Source organism: Mycothermus thermophilus (assembly GCF_041956435.1).
Source record: "Mycothermus thermophilus strain CBS 625.91 unplaced genomic scaffold VTJ04scaffold_6, whole genome shotgun sequence".
Classification (NCBI taxonomy): domain Eukaryota; kingdom Fungi; phylum Ascomycota; class Sordariomycetes; order Sordariales; family Chaetomiaceae; genus Mycothermus; species Mycothermus thermophilus.
Genome location: NW_027191432.1, coordinates 228,888 through 245,658, shown reverse-complemented (window position 1 = coordinate 245,658; position 16,771 = coordinate 228,888). Strand labels below are relative to the sequence as shown.

The 16,771-nt window shown below is 57.4% G+C and overlaps 4 protein-coding genes across 4 annotated transcripts; 2 read left to right on the top strand and 2 right to left on the bottom strand.

Annotated features, from left to right (window-relative positions):
- Positions 1–68: 68 nt before the first annotated feature.
- VTJ04DRAFT_8488 (uncharacterized protein) lies at positions 69–1,228 on the bottom strand (the record flags this gene model as incomplete). The annotated part of the gene is made up of 3 exons (XM_069366930.1): positions 69–193; positions 251–1,065; positions 1,137–1,228. 3 exons carry the CDS (start codon positions 1,226–1,228, stop codon positions 69–71), a joined length of 1,032 nt encoding a protein of 343 aa, XP_069215310.1.
- Positions 1,229–2,891: 1,663 nt separating this feature from the next.
- On the top strand, positions 2,892–5,468 carry VTJ04DRAFT_8487 (uncharacterized protein; the record flags this gene model as incomplete). The annotated part of the gene is made up of 2 exons (XM_069366929.1): positions 2,892–3,317; positions 3,369–5,468. 2 exons carry the CDS (start codon positions 2,892–2,894, stop codon positions 5,466–5,468), a joined length of 2,526 nt encoding a protein of 841 aa, XP_069215309.1.
- Positions 5,469–6,363: 895 nt separating this feature from the next.
- VTJ04DRAFT_8486 (uncharacterized protein) lies at positions 6,364–12,502 on the bottom strand (the record flags this gene model as incomplete). The annotated part of the gene is made up of 8 exons (XM_069366928.1): positions 6,364–6,685; positions 6,738–8,910; positions 8,975–9,199; positions 9,364–9,768; positions 9,865–9,977; positions 10,090–10,134; positions 10,792–12,024; positions 12,084–12,502. 8 exons carry the CDS (start codon positions 12,500–12,502, stop codon positions 6,364–6,366), a joined length of 4,935 nt encoding a protein of 1,644 aa, XP_069215308.1.
- A 411-nt stretch (positions 12,503–12,913) lies between these two features.
- On the top strand, positions 12,914–15,799 carry VTJ04DRAFT_8485 (uncharacterized protein; the record flags this gene model as incomplete). Its single annotated transcript, XM_069366927.1, has 3 exons — positions 12,914–12,927; positions 13,011–13,147; positions 13,215–15,799. 3 exons carry the CDS (start codon positions 12,914–12,916, stop codon positions 15,797–15,799), a joined length of 2,736 nt encoding a protein of 911 aa, XP_069215307.1.
- Between the last annotated feature and the right edge of the window lie 972 nt (positions 15,800–16,771).

The following is a 16,771-nucleotide window of genomic DNA, read 5'->3' as shown; positions in this document are numbered from 1 at the left end:
GACAGCGAAGTAGACGTCGACGCTTGCCAGTCGATGGAAGGTACTAACCATGCTTAGATCCGGAGAGCTTAAGCAGCAAGGCCCTTCTTGGCGACGGAGCTGCGGAGGCGGACCGAGTACTCGTAGAGCACGTCCTTGAAGGCGAAAAGGAAGGCGGCGGTGAGCACGCTCTGGGTAACCTTGGGACCGATGCCTAGAATAGAACGTTAGATGAGGTGAAAGTTATGGTATAGAAAGGAAACAAACTCACCCTTGTACAACCCCGCATACCCCTCCTCCTTGACGACGCGGTTGATGGCCTCAAACACGCCCTCCTTGCGCTCGCCGGCCTTGGCGACGTGCATCTGGCTCTTGACGGTGATGTACGGGTACGTGACGCTCGTGGCGAAGAGCTTGCTGACGGCGCCGAGGAAGAAGGCCACGGTGGGCGTGATGCGCCGGCGCTTCTCGACCACGTTCTTGAGCTGCTCGAACAGCGTGTACTGCAGGATGGGGTTGATGACGAGCACCAGCGCGGGCACGACGCCGGCGAACAAAGCCCCGGGCCCCTCGGTGCGCAGCAGCGTCAGGAGGGTGGCGATGGTGCTCGGCTTGGACGGTTTCTTGGCTGGCGCCGCCGTCGCAGGATCGGGGAGGGTTTCACCACCCTCGGTGGTAGTAGTAGTAGCAGCTTCGCCCTCCTTCTTGGTGGCCTCGTCCGCGGTGTCGCCGGTGTTCTTGCGAGCCGTCATGCGGGTGTTAACGACCCAGATGGGGTTGGTGAGGATGACGGTGGCGGAGCCGGCGATGGCGCCGGCGATCATGCTCTCGACGGTGGTGAGCTTGCGGGGCCCCGCGCGGCCGCTGCGGGCGGCGGCGGCCTTCTCGAAGAAGGCGCGGGTCCACTCGTACCAGTAGTAGTAGACAAAGTTGGTGACGCTGATGCCGAACAGGGCCGACGACATGCCCGAGTACAGGCCGGCGACGCCCTCGCGGGCGATGATGTGGCGCACGGCGGCCAGGAAGGCCGTCTCGGCGCGCTTGGACTCGACCTGGGCGCGCGTGGAGAGGGTGATGAGCGGGTAGCTTGGGGAGGATTAGCGAACATGTTACTCGCAATGGAAGCTATTGTTGGTGGTCTACTACTAGGGACGTACGTCAGGGCCATGGAGAGGACGCCGCCACCGGCGCCGGCCAGGGCGTGGGCGACCTCATCATTCTGCGGGAGCACGGGTTTGGAGTGCGACATGTTGGGCAGCAGTGGATGTTGCGAGTGTCTCAGTCAGAGGGGGGCAGAGAGGCAGACTGGATGAATGTGCGACGGGGGCACGGGGATGCTGAATACTAAAGTCTCCGAAGGACAAAATATGGACGATGAAGCACTGCCTAGGCACAAGGCACAACCGCTCTTGAGGAATGCCGATGGATATGATCAGCAGGGAGAAAGGAGACGGGAAGGATCGGAGAAGCCAGGCACAGGCCTCGGCGTTTGGAATGGACGGGGAATTTGTAGTAGTGCGTAGGTCGTATGCTGGGGAAACACGTGGAGAAGTCAAGACGAGTGGTGTCTCAGCTAGTTAGTCAACGGCGGACCATTTCATTTTTCATCAGGACTGGGAGGAGTGGATGGTCCAGGAGATTCCCCGGATCGGGAACGGGGCGGTTATGATGATGGATGAGATGACATGGGCAAGGCAGGCAAGTGAGCCGGTGCCGCTGCCGCTAGGTGCCGAGGTCCGATCAAAGCTGCGGGACCCGAGCACCGGGAATTTGGGGGGGATTGGCAGGGGAGGCAGGGCGCGGGCCGGCCGACGTCACGGTTCCAGTTGTTGGTCTTGGATTGGGGTCTTTGTTGGGTCTGGGGCGAGCAACGGTGTCTCATGCGGCTTGCTGCGGCAGGGCAGCGGCAGTTGAATCATGTGAAAGACAGGCTCTTGGAGAGAGCGAGAGTGTGGGGTACGGGGTACGGGGTACGGGGCACGGAGGAACAAAGTGGCTTGGCTTGTGGATGAAATGTGGCTGTCTTTCGATCAGGCTGTTTGTCAGCGAACGAACAGCTTGCCAATCAAGGGGACGAAGGGCTGCAACACAGAGTTGGCTTGAGGAAAAAAAAATACACAGTTTTGGTTTCTGAGAGTGCAATGCTGGAAGAACCAGAAATAACTGACGTTTTTTTATCTGAATTATTTCTATGCACAACAGTGGATTGATTCTGAGGACCTGAATTGGTACACAGTTGGTGGCCTCAGAGACAGCTCTGTCTTGGGAAAGTCTGCCAGGTTGCGTTGCCCGTTTTCACCAGGCTTCCCTTGGCGTTTTCAATTGTTTGCGCTTGCCCAGAACCCGGGGAAGGGTCTCTGAACTGCCCGAGCCCCCTGCATGCTCTGCCAGCTGATTGCCACTTGTCTGCCACCTGTGCTCCCGCATCTTCCAGGCTTGGCTCCCCTTGGCCCTCCTTGGCCCTCCCTTGGCCTCTATTTTTGGATCCTCTTCCCCGACTTTCCGGGGTCCCAAGACAGACGAGCAGACGCGCGGGCGCGGCTCAGACAGACTCGCGCAACATGGGACACACTCACATCTCCCACAAAGTGCTGGCTGGGGGAGTTTTGTCTCTCTCAGGCCGGCTGCATTTCTGTCAATGATGGGAAAGCCATTGCTGCCTCGGACCGTCGGGACTGAATAAAATAACTAACATTACTTGTCTGTGACTTGTGTCTTGCCTGAAAACATCCCTATCTCTCAGGTACACTGCTTGGACACTGCATCCCATACCTACACTCTCTCTGTCGACGGACGCATTCTGTCATCTCTTCTGGCCGTCGCTCACCCGAGATGGGCATGCTGCCGGCATCAACCACGCCCAACTCGTCCTCTCGGCACCGCTGCAGCTCGGATGACTGAGAATGACCGCCATGTCGCAACAACAGCCGCCACCTCCTCCACCATCATCGCAGCAGCAGCAGCAACCCGTCCTCACGGCCTCCCCTACCTCCGTCGAAGCCCCCGCGCCGCCAGCTCCCCAGCCAAAGCGCATGCTCCCAGACCGCAACGTCGACGCCAGCTCCATTGAGGATGCCTATGTCGCCTTCATCCTGTACTGCAACCCGGGAGTACCCCCGGATACGGACTCGGCTGCCCTCCGCGAGGCTTTTCGCACTCCCCCAAAGAGCGGCGGCAAGAGCTTCAGCACCTATACCCTCTTTGAGCTCATCCGGAAACTCGAGTCCAAGGAGCTCAAGACATGGGCCGAGCTCGCCTTGAAGCTGGGCGTCGAGCCCCCGGACCAGGAGAAGGGTGAGAGCTCGCAAAAGATCCAGCAGTATGCCGTCCGTCTCAAGGTATGTATGCATATTCTGCGCCATTTCTTCCTCCCAACTAATTCACGGCAGCGCTGGATGCACTCGATGCATGTCGACGCCTTCTTCGAGTATCTCATCGGCCGCCAATCTCCCTACTGGACCGAGATCCCGCCCGAGCACATCCCGGTCGCCGAGCTCGAGCGGGATGGCGTCGCTGCCGAAGACGACATGGCCTTACGCGCGCTGCTGCCCCAAATCAAGCCCCGGAGGGGTCGGAGGAAACCCGACGAGGAAGATTCGGGCAAGTCGCCGTCTCGTCGTCCTTCTCCGCAGAATGAGGACTATGGCCCAGGAGGCCAGCCTGCCACAGCGGAGCCGTGGTCCGCTCACCCGGAAGGCCGAGGCAGCGTCTTCCTTTTCCCTCCTGTGCCTGATCCCTCGCGCCTCAACCCGTCGGGCTCGTCCTGGGGGAACGATGTGGTCCAGACTCCCATGTCGGCCTATCCGGTTCCCCAGTCCGCTATTACCCCATCTACCAGAGCCGCCTTCTGGGCTGACGAGCCCAAGTCTGCCATCACCCCTTCCAAAACCAAGCCTGCCGCACGTCGTCATGGTGCCAAAGTGGTGTCGTCAGCATGGAGGAGCGGAGGCATCGGTTCCAGCGGCAAGACGCGAGGCCGGCCTCCAATCAACCGGGGCGCCAACCAGGACGGGCCTTTCTCAGCCTTTCCGACAACCGATGGACCTGCCTTCCGGTTTCCATCGCCGACGTTTCCGGAGAAGAGCGCCACCGCCGCCAACACGACAACAACCACCACAACCAGCACAACGACCAAGACAAATAACAACACTGTTGGCACCACACCCACGCCTCCCAGCACCAACCCCGTGGAACCTCCTCCCGTCGTCGCCCAGACAAGCGCTCCTCAGCGCCCTGTAATTCAACCCCCTTCTCGACCCGTTCAACCCCCGACCCATCAACTCTCTCCCATTCAGGAATCGGTACCTGCTCGTCCAGCGAAGCGAAGGATGTTGTCACTCCAAGTGCCAGAACGAAAGGGCGGCGAAGTCCGCCTTGCCACTCCTCCACCTCCCGACCCAGCATCGGCGCCTCCAGGACCGCCGCCGCCCCTTGTCATGATCAACGGACAGGCCCCCGATGTCCACCCTCCGAACCAGAGCACATCCGGCCTGTCGTTGGCCAACTTGCCACCAAACGCGACAAGTCAACCTCCGATACCCCCAGCGGCGTCCATAGCCCATCCTCCTCCACAGCTACCACACCCACCGGGAACCACACCCTCCACATCACTTCCTCCTCTTCACCACCAACCCATACCGCCACCAACATCTTCTGCTCCTCCACCAATCCCACCACCAACGCACGTTCCTCCCGCTCCCCCACCGTCAGGGGCACAGCACTCGATGGCCACCTCCTCCCCAACCCCTCAACCGCCGCCGACCCAAGTCGTCTTCCCCACCGACCCCACCGACCGCACCAACGTCGACGACCTCGAGGCCCTCTTCGTCAGCACCATCCTCGCGGCTGACTGGTTCGACGCCGCCCAGCGGCCCATCCCCGCTTGCAGCGTCGCCGAGGCCTTCGCGTTCGGCCAGGCCGTCGTCGAGACCCTGATGCGCACCGCCCCGAACAAGGAGTCGTTTCTGATGAACTTGTCGGGACTGGCGGGGGGTAAAATTCTGCTGCAGAGAGGCAGCCTGCGCATCACAAGGCTCGAGGAGCTGGAGGATCGGACAAAGTATAAGGTCGGCTGGACGTTGCGGTATGGGAGTATCACGGGCGAGTGGGCGATGGAGGAGACGGTGTTGCATGAGAAGTGGAAGGGGAAGAAGAAGAGCGTGGACAACGACGGGGTTGGGAGTACAGCTGCTGCAGCAGCAGCGGCGGCTGGAACGGGAGCAGTGGCAGTAACAACTGCAGGGTCAGGGGAGGGGAGAGAATCGGGGAATAATGGGACTGGAAGTGGAGGGAGAGACGTCCCCGGTGGAAAACAGAACGGGGAAGTTGGTGTTGGAGAAGGTGTGCGCAATAATAACGGCGACGATGAGTCCGAGGCGCAAATCTGGAAGCGCAGGTACGAACAAATGGCCGCGACGCTGATGAAACGGGATGAGCAGATGGCGAAACTGCAGTATAAAGTGTTGGAGGCGGTTAAGGAATCTGTATAAAAGAAGAACGGGCGGGCGTGGGGAGTTTCTGGCTGGGCCTTGCTTTTGTTTCGTAGGTAGATGGATGGATGGATGGATGGGATTTGAGATGGTGGTGGTGATGGTGGTGGTGGGTGAAGTGCTGGATGGATATTACTGTGTATATTTATTCAGAATAGCCGTTCGATACCCAATGTTACTACTACTATGGTGTTGATGGTTGAGGAAAAGCTCGAACAAACGCATGCATACTTATCGCCTAGCTGTCTAATTACTACTTCAGGTATCTCCACCACCCAAACACCCTCATCATCCATCACCTCTCAGACACCATCTCCGCCTGGCTTCTCAGAGACCATGAGGCATGGCGTTTTGCGCGCAGCAAGCAATCACATCCGTCATCAGTCAGACAAAGTTTGTCATCATGAACAAACTCAGATCACAACACACGTCACATTACAAATCCATGAGGAACCATGATAGTAATAAATAAACCCAGGAAAACCGTACCCTCGTGGGCAGGTCAAAAAACCTGGATGTATTAAAACACTTAAAGTACCAAATCTATCTCCACAGAAATAACAGTACTCGGACATGGTAATCCCTTAATCATCTCTGATGTAACCATACAACAATCCTCATATCCCACATGTTTCACGGCAGCATGGCCGTCATACCCCATTAAACCCTGCTGTCCTCGTCTTGCTCATGAAAATCCTATTCACCATCATCTGGTGATAAACTTGCCCTCACTGACCGATACTCTCGGGCTTTGTTATGTCTGACCATCCCCTGCCCACAATAACAGCATACGCATATCACCACATTCCTCAGAAACCCCACACACTAGCCTATACATTTCGTGTAATTCCGTCATGCGCGCTAAGGCTATCATAAGGCGCCGGTATTTCATGATTCACATGTTGAAGGTCGACGTCAGGTTGCGGGGGCCGGCGATATCGACCGTCAAGTGCTTGAACTGGTCCTCCAGCGAGCTGACCGGAGGACGGTTCTCACCCCGCTTGGGAGGGGAAACAGGAAGGGCGCCAGCATTCTCGGGGTCGAGAATCTCAGACATCTTGTTGGAAGAAGCGTCCTTGGCTGACTGCTTGGTGCTGAGCGACGGCGACAGCGAAGCGGCCGCAGTTCCCGTGAAATTAGGCAGGAGGCCTTGAACAGTGGTCGACGAAACACTGTTGGTCGGGCACTTCTTCACGGCCGTCTGCCAAATCTTCGATCTGCATCCCGAGTCAGCATCGCTCTCATGTCTCCCTAGCAAAACGGACTTACCCAGAGTCTGAACGGCGCTCGACCACCTCGGCGTGCTCGCTCGTGGGGGTCTCAAAAGCCTTGAGGAGTTTCTCAGCTGCAGGCTCCTCCCTGCCAACGTTGACCTGGGTCTCAAAAGAAGAGGTGCGCGTGTGGCGACTGGCCGCGCAGCTCTGCTCGCTCGACGGGGTGCTCTTGGTCTCGGCCTCGCCACCAGGCGTGCGGGAGCGGGACGGGTCGCTGCCTGAGCCCGTCGCTTGGCGGACATCGTTCTTGGATGCTTCGGTCGAGGGCTCCTTGACTGGCGAGGGCGGATAGAAGTGCTTTCCGTCGAACTTGGGCAGGCCCTTGAGAGCTTGCTTGGGCGCCTTGCCCCAGTACAGAAACCGGGCCCGGAGTTCCTCCTCAGTCAAAGGGCGCTTGTAGACATAGTCCTGGCTCGTTGCAGTACGCGGGTTGGTACCTTTCGGGAGTGTGCCCAGAAGGTAAGGGACACCGTAATTGTGCTGCTTGGAGCTTCCGCTGCGGGATGAGCTGTCGGAGGTGTTGCTCTTGCGCTCCGTCTTGCCAGCCGGGCCAGTCGGAGCTGTGAAAGGCTGAGACACCGCGCGCATCTGCTCCATGCTCTTGGACTCCATCGCGAGCAGCCTCTTCTCAGCCTCGCCGTATGCCTTCAATTCTTTGGCATACTTAGCGCTCGTCCATGTCGACGCATAGCCGCGGGGTTGGAAGACCGGGGCCAGTGCAGCGTCGCTCGGGAGGCTCGCCATCTTAGACAGGCCGGTGGGGTTTGAGCCAGCCGACTCGCCAGAACCCCGGAGCACCGGCTTGCCGACCTGGTTGGTGGATTTGCCGGCATTCTGATTCGAGGCGTCATCCGACTTCATCGAACCGGTGGCCGGATTGACCTGATCATCCATGTTGGCCGTCTGAGCCACCTTGGCCATCTCCTTTTCCTTCATGGCTTTGGCGTAAGCAGCTTCGTACTCGAGTTGAGTCTGCAGGGTTGCCTCAAAGCGCTGGATGTGGCCCTTGATGATCAGGATACGTTTCTCCATGTCTTTCTCGTCAATCTGATGGCGGTTGTATTGAAGCTGGTCTTCGTGCCACTTGAGATTCTGCTTGAAGGTGGCGATCTGCTTCTTCGTGATGTCGCTGGGTTTGATTGACGTGATGGGGGGTGCCGAATTTCCATTGAAGTTGGCATTAGCTGGCACAATGTTAGGGATACTCGGGATCCCGGAGAGGCTCTCAGTCGCCGATACCTGCGACAGGCCGGAGTCCATGGTGGACGAGCGAGGCGGCTGTGACTGCATGTATTGCCTAGGCACCTGCGGCGCGATGCCGCCATGAGGAATACCAACCATTTGAACAGGCACCATGGAATTAGCCACCGGGGCGGGGAATGCTCCCATGGGATAGACAACCTGGCTGTTGTAGTAGAACCCTTCGGGCACCACGGGCTTTGCCTTGGCCTGGTTGTTGTCGTCGGCTGTCTTTGTGTTGTTCATAGGGGCCGGGATGAGCGGTGCCATGGCGGTGGGACTGACAACGGTCGGGGTGAGAGGGAAGCCCGGGGGCAAAGCCATGGGCACGAAAGAGACGGGAGTCTGCAAAGGCTGGAATCCCGAGGGAAACCCAGGCAAGAACTGAGGAAGGATGGGCACCGGCTGAGGAATGGCAATCGGGGCAGGAACCGGTTTCCCCACAGACGACTCCGATGCCCTCTGGTTGTCGATGATAGGGTTGTCGCTTGTTTTCTTAGAAGAAGGAGAAGACGGGCCGCGAGTGTTAGGAACGATGCGGCCGCCGGCAGTGACGCGGACGTGAGTAGGGGAGACAACAGCCTTGTAGAAACGCTGAAAGCCCTCATCCCGCTGGGCCGAGAGGCCGGTAGGGGCCGGTAGAGGTTCGTGGGCATCGACTTCCATGTCGCCACGACCGCGGTACTTCCACTCCATTGGACGTGAAGAATCATTGCCGGCGGTCTGGGCGTTGTCTTGAGACGAGTCTCGAGCTGCGGCGCGCATGTTGTTGTGCGACACCTCGTGAGCCAATGTGCGACCCATGCGACGGTTGACAGTGCCCTGGGCGCTGACGTTCATTGCACCAACAGATGAGTTGCTGTTGTTGGGGTTGGACTCTGTGGCAGAGGATGCCGAATGCTCTGTTGGGGTGCGACGGATGATCTCGGCTGTAGCAGCCCGACCTTGTTAGTTGGGAGTGTTGCGGGATAAGGGGGAGTGTCTGTAATTCACCAAGCTCGCTGTTAGCGATGGACAAAAGCTTGACCAGATCGTCGTGAAAGTTGCGCAGGGACATCAGCTCGTTGATGGTGTAAATACGACGGCGCGGCATCTCGTAGTCGAGGAATGCGAAAGACACAATCCGGATGACCGTCTGGGTTGACCCAAGAGATGACTGCCGGATACTTGCCGAGTTCAAGGTGTCCGAGGACGAATGTCGCGACAAGTTCCAGTACCCTGACCTCCCCAGAGGGGGTTTCAGTTAGATCATGATCCAGAAGCTGCAAGAGAATGAACTTTGGAACTCCCCCGACGGAGCATTCGGTTGGTTCATTCATGTGGAGCTGATTCTGGTTGATGTAGATGTAGGCCATCCACACCGCGGCGACGAAGCGCCGTACAACGGCGCGCAGCGCTAGACAGCAGCGACGAAGCTCTGGACAACTGCGCGCAGTCCTGGATAGCGGCGCGCAACGCTGAACAGCAGCGACGAAGCGCTGGCCAATGGCAAAGATGCGCGAACGACGACAACGATGCGCTGAACAACGGCGACCATGCGCAAACGACGGCGACCATGCCCAGAGCAATGGCGGCCATGCGCCGCACGTCGCTGTCCAGAGCTTCGTCGCCGAGAGGCTCGGCCATCTTCTGGAGGGCATTGGCCTTCCTGATCAAGTCCAGGACCTTGCGGTGCCGAGGACTCGGCGAGGGCTTATCAACGAGTTCCGCGACCGCGACCGCGACCACGACGAGGGATGAAAGGAGGTAGGTAGTGTAGGGTGTAGGCAGGTTAAGGTATGCATGGGCTGAATGGGGAACATGAATCCATGATGGGAGGGTCGGGAGATGGAAGAGGGGATGATGTCGACATCTTCAATCGGCAATTACTCACCACCTAGCACGGACTGCGTCCCTCTCAAGAGGAGTCTTAGCGAGCTCGTCAAGGCCAAAGGCCGAGCTCAGGAAGTCGAAGACAAGTTGTTCGGGTGAATGTAGGATGACTGGTTCGGAAGAGCTGGATAAAAGAGTCGGTTGTCAGTGAGTGCGGGAGGCAGGAAGCGATGCAAAACCTTGGGGATGGGAAGAGAGGAGGACGGGAGAGAGCGAAGTCAGAAATGGGGACTCACCAGAAGAACAGAAGGTGAACGAGATGATGCGCAAGACTCGCGGTGCTGAGAGTCGACGCGGAAAACTAGTCGCGGAATCGAAAACAGGTTTGGTGCGAGAAAAAGGTGGAAGAAATCAAGTCGCGGGGTTGTAGGAAGAAAGGAAGCCCAGAAAAAGTTGGGTGGGTGGAGGAAAAGAAGCAGGAATCGGTGCAGGTCAGATCGACCGACCAAAAACAAAGCGACCAGTGCAGAACCCAACCCTCAAGGAAGGAATATCCTTCTTCCTTCTTTGGGTGGTCAAGGCTTTGGAAAAGACAGGAAGGTGCAGGAAGGTGCAGAGCGGGAACCCTCTTACGCACAAGGCACAAATCTCTGGTCTGGAAAGCACCAAGGAGACAGGTCCACATCCCCAAGTAACTGCGAAGGGTTCAGGTTCCAGCTTTTGTTTGATGCCATCACCTTCAATGGATGTGAAAGAGAGTGAAGTGCACCCTGGAGGAAGATATGGCACTTTCCAACCTTGAACTCCAGGATCACCTCGTCAGCAACACAACACTCGCCGGAGACAGCAGCATGTCAAGGGCATGCCAGGGTGCAGACAACAACGAACAAGACGGAGAAAAGCAACGAAGGGTATATCATTACCATCTGTCCTCACTCTATGCATTTGCCCATCCATTGTGGTGTCTGCAACACGCACTCCAAACATCTGTGACTCACAGCGCACCCCAAACACCCAGAGTCCACGCCGACCCGGCAGCCGACCCCCTCATCAATCCTCCCGGACCAAGGCTCTGCCTTTGCACTTTGTGATCGACATCACTGGGCTTGCTCGCCCCAGCTGCCCCGTGCTGCAGCCAGACCTCGCGGTCAATGGTTGCCACGGCCATAGTCTTGAGATGTGTTGCTAGGCTCGCCCCGCTCCACGCACCAACCGACTCAATTGCCCTGAGTTCTCCCTTCACCGGTGCCCGCTGGTCGGTCCCCCGCTTGATCTGCTCTTCGATCGGGTCCGACTCTGGTTCCATGTATGGTGTTGTCTCGTTGTCGTGCCACACCCCGTCACGCTCTTCTCCGCCCGCTCCACCAGCTTGAGGATCCTCTGACCTGTTCCGGGCACTGCGAATTCTCTCTGGAGGCTGTTTGAACTTGGGATTGGTCAGGAACTGCTCGACGGCTTTGCCGTTAACGGGATTCCAGCCCCGTGTTTGTACGAGGTGCTTGACCTCGTCAAAGATACGGCCACGGAGACCCAGCACGCTGGAGCACCCGCCAGTGAAGATGATGCGCGACATGCAAATACCCCGAACATCCAGCGGCAGCTGCAAGAGACTGCGGTACACAAGGATGTGGATTGGTAACTCGTCATCGTCAAAGCTTGTCAAGGAATATTGGGTGTCGAAGAAAGCATTTTCGCTAGGTTCTGCGAGTTCGTCAAATGGAAGCTCCAATGTCGTCCGTGAGAGCCACGAAGTCAGTGGGATCTTCACTGTAGCTGATTTTGTGGCTGGGTCTTCCTCCTGTGCCTGCTGTTCTGCTGATTGACGAGGTTTGCACCAAACAAGGCGGCTGGTGATGTCGCTGCACTCTTCAAAGCTGAGAACGTGCTCCTTCCCGCCTGAAGACTCTTCGTGTGTCTGCGGGAGGTGCTTTGCAAGGAGCTTGTGCGTCTCCTCCACAAGCATCCTGCCGCCGCGAATGCTGCGCCTGGTGGCAACCTCGCGGTACTCGTAGATGCTCGTCACCACGGTTTCGTTCCAACCCAGGTCAACGACAAGCGCTGACCTGACGCCTGCACCCACGGCCAAAGCGAGAGGTGAGGAGAGAAGAGAGATGGTGGGGGGCTGGAACCGGGTGAAGACGCTGTCTAGCGCAGCCGACAGTAGGGGGATGGGGAGAGATGACGGAAGAACCCAGACCATCCTCCGCGGCCGCGAGTCAATAAGCATGTATCTATAAAGCGACCGTCAGCAGCAAGTACAAGCCTGCATGTCTACAAATGTATGGCTTACTTTGTGAAAGCATCCCTCAGCGCCCGCTCAATCTTATCACCCACCAACCCAGGATCGACTGTGCGGATGTCGTAGCGCCACAGCTCGTAATCTCGACCCCATAACCCTCCAGCTGCCGCACTTCGCCAGTCGTACTTGTAGCCGACCTGCCAGTCCCTGAAATCCCCGGCTCGCCGAAGCTGGTCAGGCCCGAACCAGATGGTACCCCGTGGCGCCGCATCTCCCGCGAAGCCGACCTGCAACTTCCGGGTGCCGAACTCGACAATGATGATTTCGTCGTCGGCACGGAGACTGGATGGCGAGCTGAAGCTGGACGAGATATTGCGTAATGGTGTTGACGGGCCGCTCCCGGTGGGGGTTCGGATGCTAGCCACCGACCGATGGGGGAGCGGCATTGAGGGGAGACCAGGTGTCGACATTAGGGCGGTGATATGAAATCGAGAAGAGTTCTTCGAGGAGGGTTAAAGATAGAATTCCCTGTAATTCATTCCCTCATCACCACCCACTTGAAGTCCCAAGGTCTGATGATTTAGTGTAGAGTGACCGCGCCTCGGCCAACGCGTCTTGCCCATGTCGAGGGTTGAGGTTCCACTAAATGCATAGACCCACACCAAGCGAGACGCTATGCATTTATGCACAAAGCGGTCTGCAACCCTGCCAACCTGGAAACGCCCAAAATGGGAAGAAGGTCAACAAAGCAACGACGCATGAACCGATTCGCATCTTCAACACTTTGATGTGACGCCGAAAGGGCCCAGGTTTTGCTCGTCGACGACCATGAATTAAATATTCCTTTTCGACCTTGGAACCGCTGACGATAAGCATTCGCCATGGGTATCAAAGGGTACGTTATCCTGCGAAAACCGAAGTCAACAAACCACTGTGATCGGGCTTCAAAGGACATTTCGCTGATGTTGCATTCTCCAGCATCTACAAAGAAATCGGCCCTGGAAACCGAATTTCGCTATGTAAACTTGCTATCGATACCCTCGAGCAAACCGGCCGGCCATTCCGGCTGGCTATTGACTTTTCAATATGGCAGTTCCAAGTCCAAGCTGCGAGGGGTAAGCCGCCCCCTTCTCACCACCATCACATCTCAAGGAGACATACATGCTAACTCCTCCTCAACAGGCGGCTCCAACCCGGCCATCCGCACCCTCTTCTACCGCCTCGTCCGCCTCCTCGGCCTCGCGATCCACCCCATCTTCGTCTTCGACGGCCCCCACAAGCCCGCCTTCAAGCGCAACAAGCGCTCCGCCCCGCGCGCCGATTCCGTGTCCACCACCATGGCCAAGCGCCTGATCCGCCTGTTCGGCTTCGCTATCCACGACGCCCCCGGCGAGGCCGAGGCTGAGTGCGCGCTGCTCGAGCAGCAGGGCATCGTCGACGCGGTGCTCAGCGAGGACGTCGACACCATCATGTTCGGCTGCCGGAGAACCCTGCGGAACTGGACGGCCGAAGGGAAAACCGGCCCGCCCACGCACGTGTCCATGTACGACGCTGCGGAAGTGGCGGCTGGGCCGAGCGGGCTGGACAGGGAGGGCATGGTGCTCGTCGCGCTCATGAGCGGAGGCGACTATCTCCCCGAGGGTGTGCCGGGGTGTGGTCCCAAAATCGCCTGCGAGGCGGCCAAGGCGGGGTTTGGCCGCGATCTGTGTCGACTTAAGAGGGCCGATGCGGAGGGTCTGGCGGCTTGGAGGCAGAGGTTGCTTCACGAATTGCGTACCAACGAGAGCGGGTTCTTTCGCACGAGGCACCGAGGGCTCGAAATCCCGGACAGCTTTCCCAACATGGAGATTCTGAGGTATTATACACACCCTGTGGTGTCTCGCGAGAGTACGGTGGAGCGCCTCAGGAAGGAGTTCCCGCGGCCGGTGGAGGTCGACATCCTCGGCCTGAGGGAGTTTTGTCGCGAGACGTTTGACTGGTCGTATAAGAACGGCGCGGTCAAGTTCATTCGCGTCCTGGCTTCGGGTCTGCTGGTGCAGCGGCTTGTAGATAGGTATCAGTCTGCGGAGCGCGAAAGCGACGACATCGAACTGATGGAAAAGCAAGAGGCTGCGTTGGTAAAGGGGATCACCGGCAGGCGGGCACATTTCAGCACGGATGCCACCCCTGAGCTGCGCATCTCGTTCATTCCGGTAGATATTGTCAAGCTGGACCTTGACAGTGAGCCGGAGGAGGAGGAAGCGGAAGGGTATGGTCGAAGCGGAATCGCTCTCAACAGCGACGACGACTTTGAGGGTGCGGCCGACGAGGAGGGCGGCGGGGACCGGGGAAAGGTCTCGGCCAAGAAACCGTTCGATCCCTTCCAACCCGAGCTCGTCTGGATTCCGGAAACACTCGCAAAGTTGGGGATACCTTTGACGGTGGAAGACTGGGAGGCGAAACAACGGGCCAAAGAGCTCAGAACAGCTTCCAAAGGCGCTAAAAAGGGGCGCCCAAAGACACAAGGAATGCCAGCGGGAGCTCTGGACAAATTTGTCAAGGTCACGAAGAAGGGGTCCGAGGCCGACACCTCGAAAATCGCCGAAGAGGCTCCAACACTCCCAGCCACTTCTCTTCATCCGGACCCGCCTGCACCCGTGCCCGCGGCTAAGGGACGAAGCAAACAGTCCAAGAAGACCGCCACCTCTTCTCAGAACAAAGCACCGGTGGGCGTTAATGTCAATCCCTGGACACTAGCAGGCTCACAAACCAGTCCCAAAGTCACCAAGCCTGTTCCCTCGTCTTCGTCACAAAGCAAGCCCAAGCCCAGCTCGTCTTGGGATCCCATCATTCTCTCATCCAGTCCGGTCGCCCCTCATTCGCCTCCAGAAATTCACGATTCTGTGAACCTCAACGAGGGAAAACTTACTGCGACAACACCAACAAAACCTACTCGAGCTAAGGAACCGGAATCATCTCCCTCATCCAAACCATCAACAAAACCCATCCCAGAAATGGCGAAACGATCGTCATGCGGCTCCTCAGAGTCCAAGAAAGTGACATCAAAGCAGCCTTCACGGTCCTCGAGACCTTTCAAGAGGGTCAAGAGCGGCGCCGAAGACTCATCCACCATTTCCACGACCCAACGACCCATCACCGACTTTGCTCGACTCACGAAAACCTCGACTGAGTCATCCAAAAGCAGCAACATCCCCTCGTCGTACGCCACCGAGCCGATCGAAATCCTCTCTGACAGTGATGACGAGTTCCCCGACTTGCTGGCACCGAAGTCGAAACTCCCAGACCAAACTAAGCCTGCGCCTCCTTCTGGGAAACCCGTTGGTGGGGGAATTCGAGGTCTCCAGCTCGACGACGATCCGTTCACCGACGCCGGCCTTGCAAAACCGCCGACCGCAAAAGTTGAGGTTGGGGCTGTTGATCGCTCGGACTTGGAACCCAAGCAGAGCCGCAACGAAACCCAAGGCCAAGAACAACCCTCCTCAGTCCCTCGTCGCCACATTGATGACGACGACTGGGACAAAGACATCAACCTCCCCCACACCTCCTCGTCCACCAAACCGATGACCAAACTCCTCATTTCTAGCAAAGGGCTTTCCGACGAAGGGTTCTTCACCCAGATTGAAGTGCCACGGGACAAGGCCGATGCCATTCTGGCTTCCTACAATGGGCCGAACGGTTCCAAGCCGGAGGCGAAGAAGAAGGCGTACCGGCTTAGCGAGATCACGGTGGTAGATTTGACTGGGGATGACTCAACGATTGTGTTCTAGGATAGCTTCCTGGGGTTGTGTATTGATTGGTTGGTTACGGGCGTGGTATATGGAGGGGAGTTGATACTAATTCCTAATGACACACGTTTTGCATTTTACTGGCATTATGGCTGTGGACTGGATGGGTAATGGGTAATTCATGAGGATAGGAATGGGCTGCATCTGCATCTGGTTTGATGGAGTTTAGGTATACGGTTTGTCCATTACATGAGACCGGGATGGTGGACAATATTTGAGATGGGGATGGTTAAGGACTGGGAGCTGATAGGCGTTGGTTATGCACCGACCTCTTCTTGATTGAGACCATGGCCTCTCAAGAATGTTGAGCCACAAAATGATTCGAAGTCAGTGCGTCAGCGACTGCTCTAAGTATTTGTGGGATCAACTACCCAATTGCATGTTGATTGTGGACGAGACCGGGAGATCAACCATGGGGCCTCAGTGAGGAATTCTACCTCCCTACACAATCTTCCACCCACTCAACGAAATCCAGGATGATGAAGAAGAGGAAAGAGCGCAAAGCCTTCGGAGCCAGCTACCAGATATCCACCAGCCCTTGCTTTTGCTTGGCCCTGCAGGTGGCCGTCTTGTGTCGTATCCATCCACTCAGTCTTCCAAGATTTCAACCGACAGTCACTTCGCGCCGCTGGACCAGGGTTGGGTGACCCGGTCCAATCAGCTGGGAGGCAAGGGAGTCTGCGGTCTTTGATCGAACGGCTGAAGCTGAAGGCTCAGTTGAAGCCGGAATCTGTCGTCTTTGATCGAGACAGTCGAAGCCGAATCGAATCTGTGGTGGCACTCGAGACACTCACTGGCGCTGTAACCACTCCGTTCCTGTCCACCATTCGTCATCATATGGAGGTTGCAGGTACGATGAGAACAAGAGCAAACTCACCTTTATCAGGCACATCCAGTGAATCCTCAATCCAGTCAACCACGTTTTGAGTCAACGTGAGCTGGAGAGTATGTAGC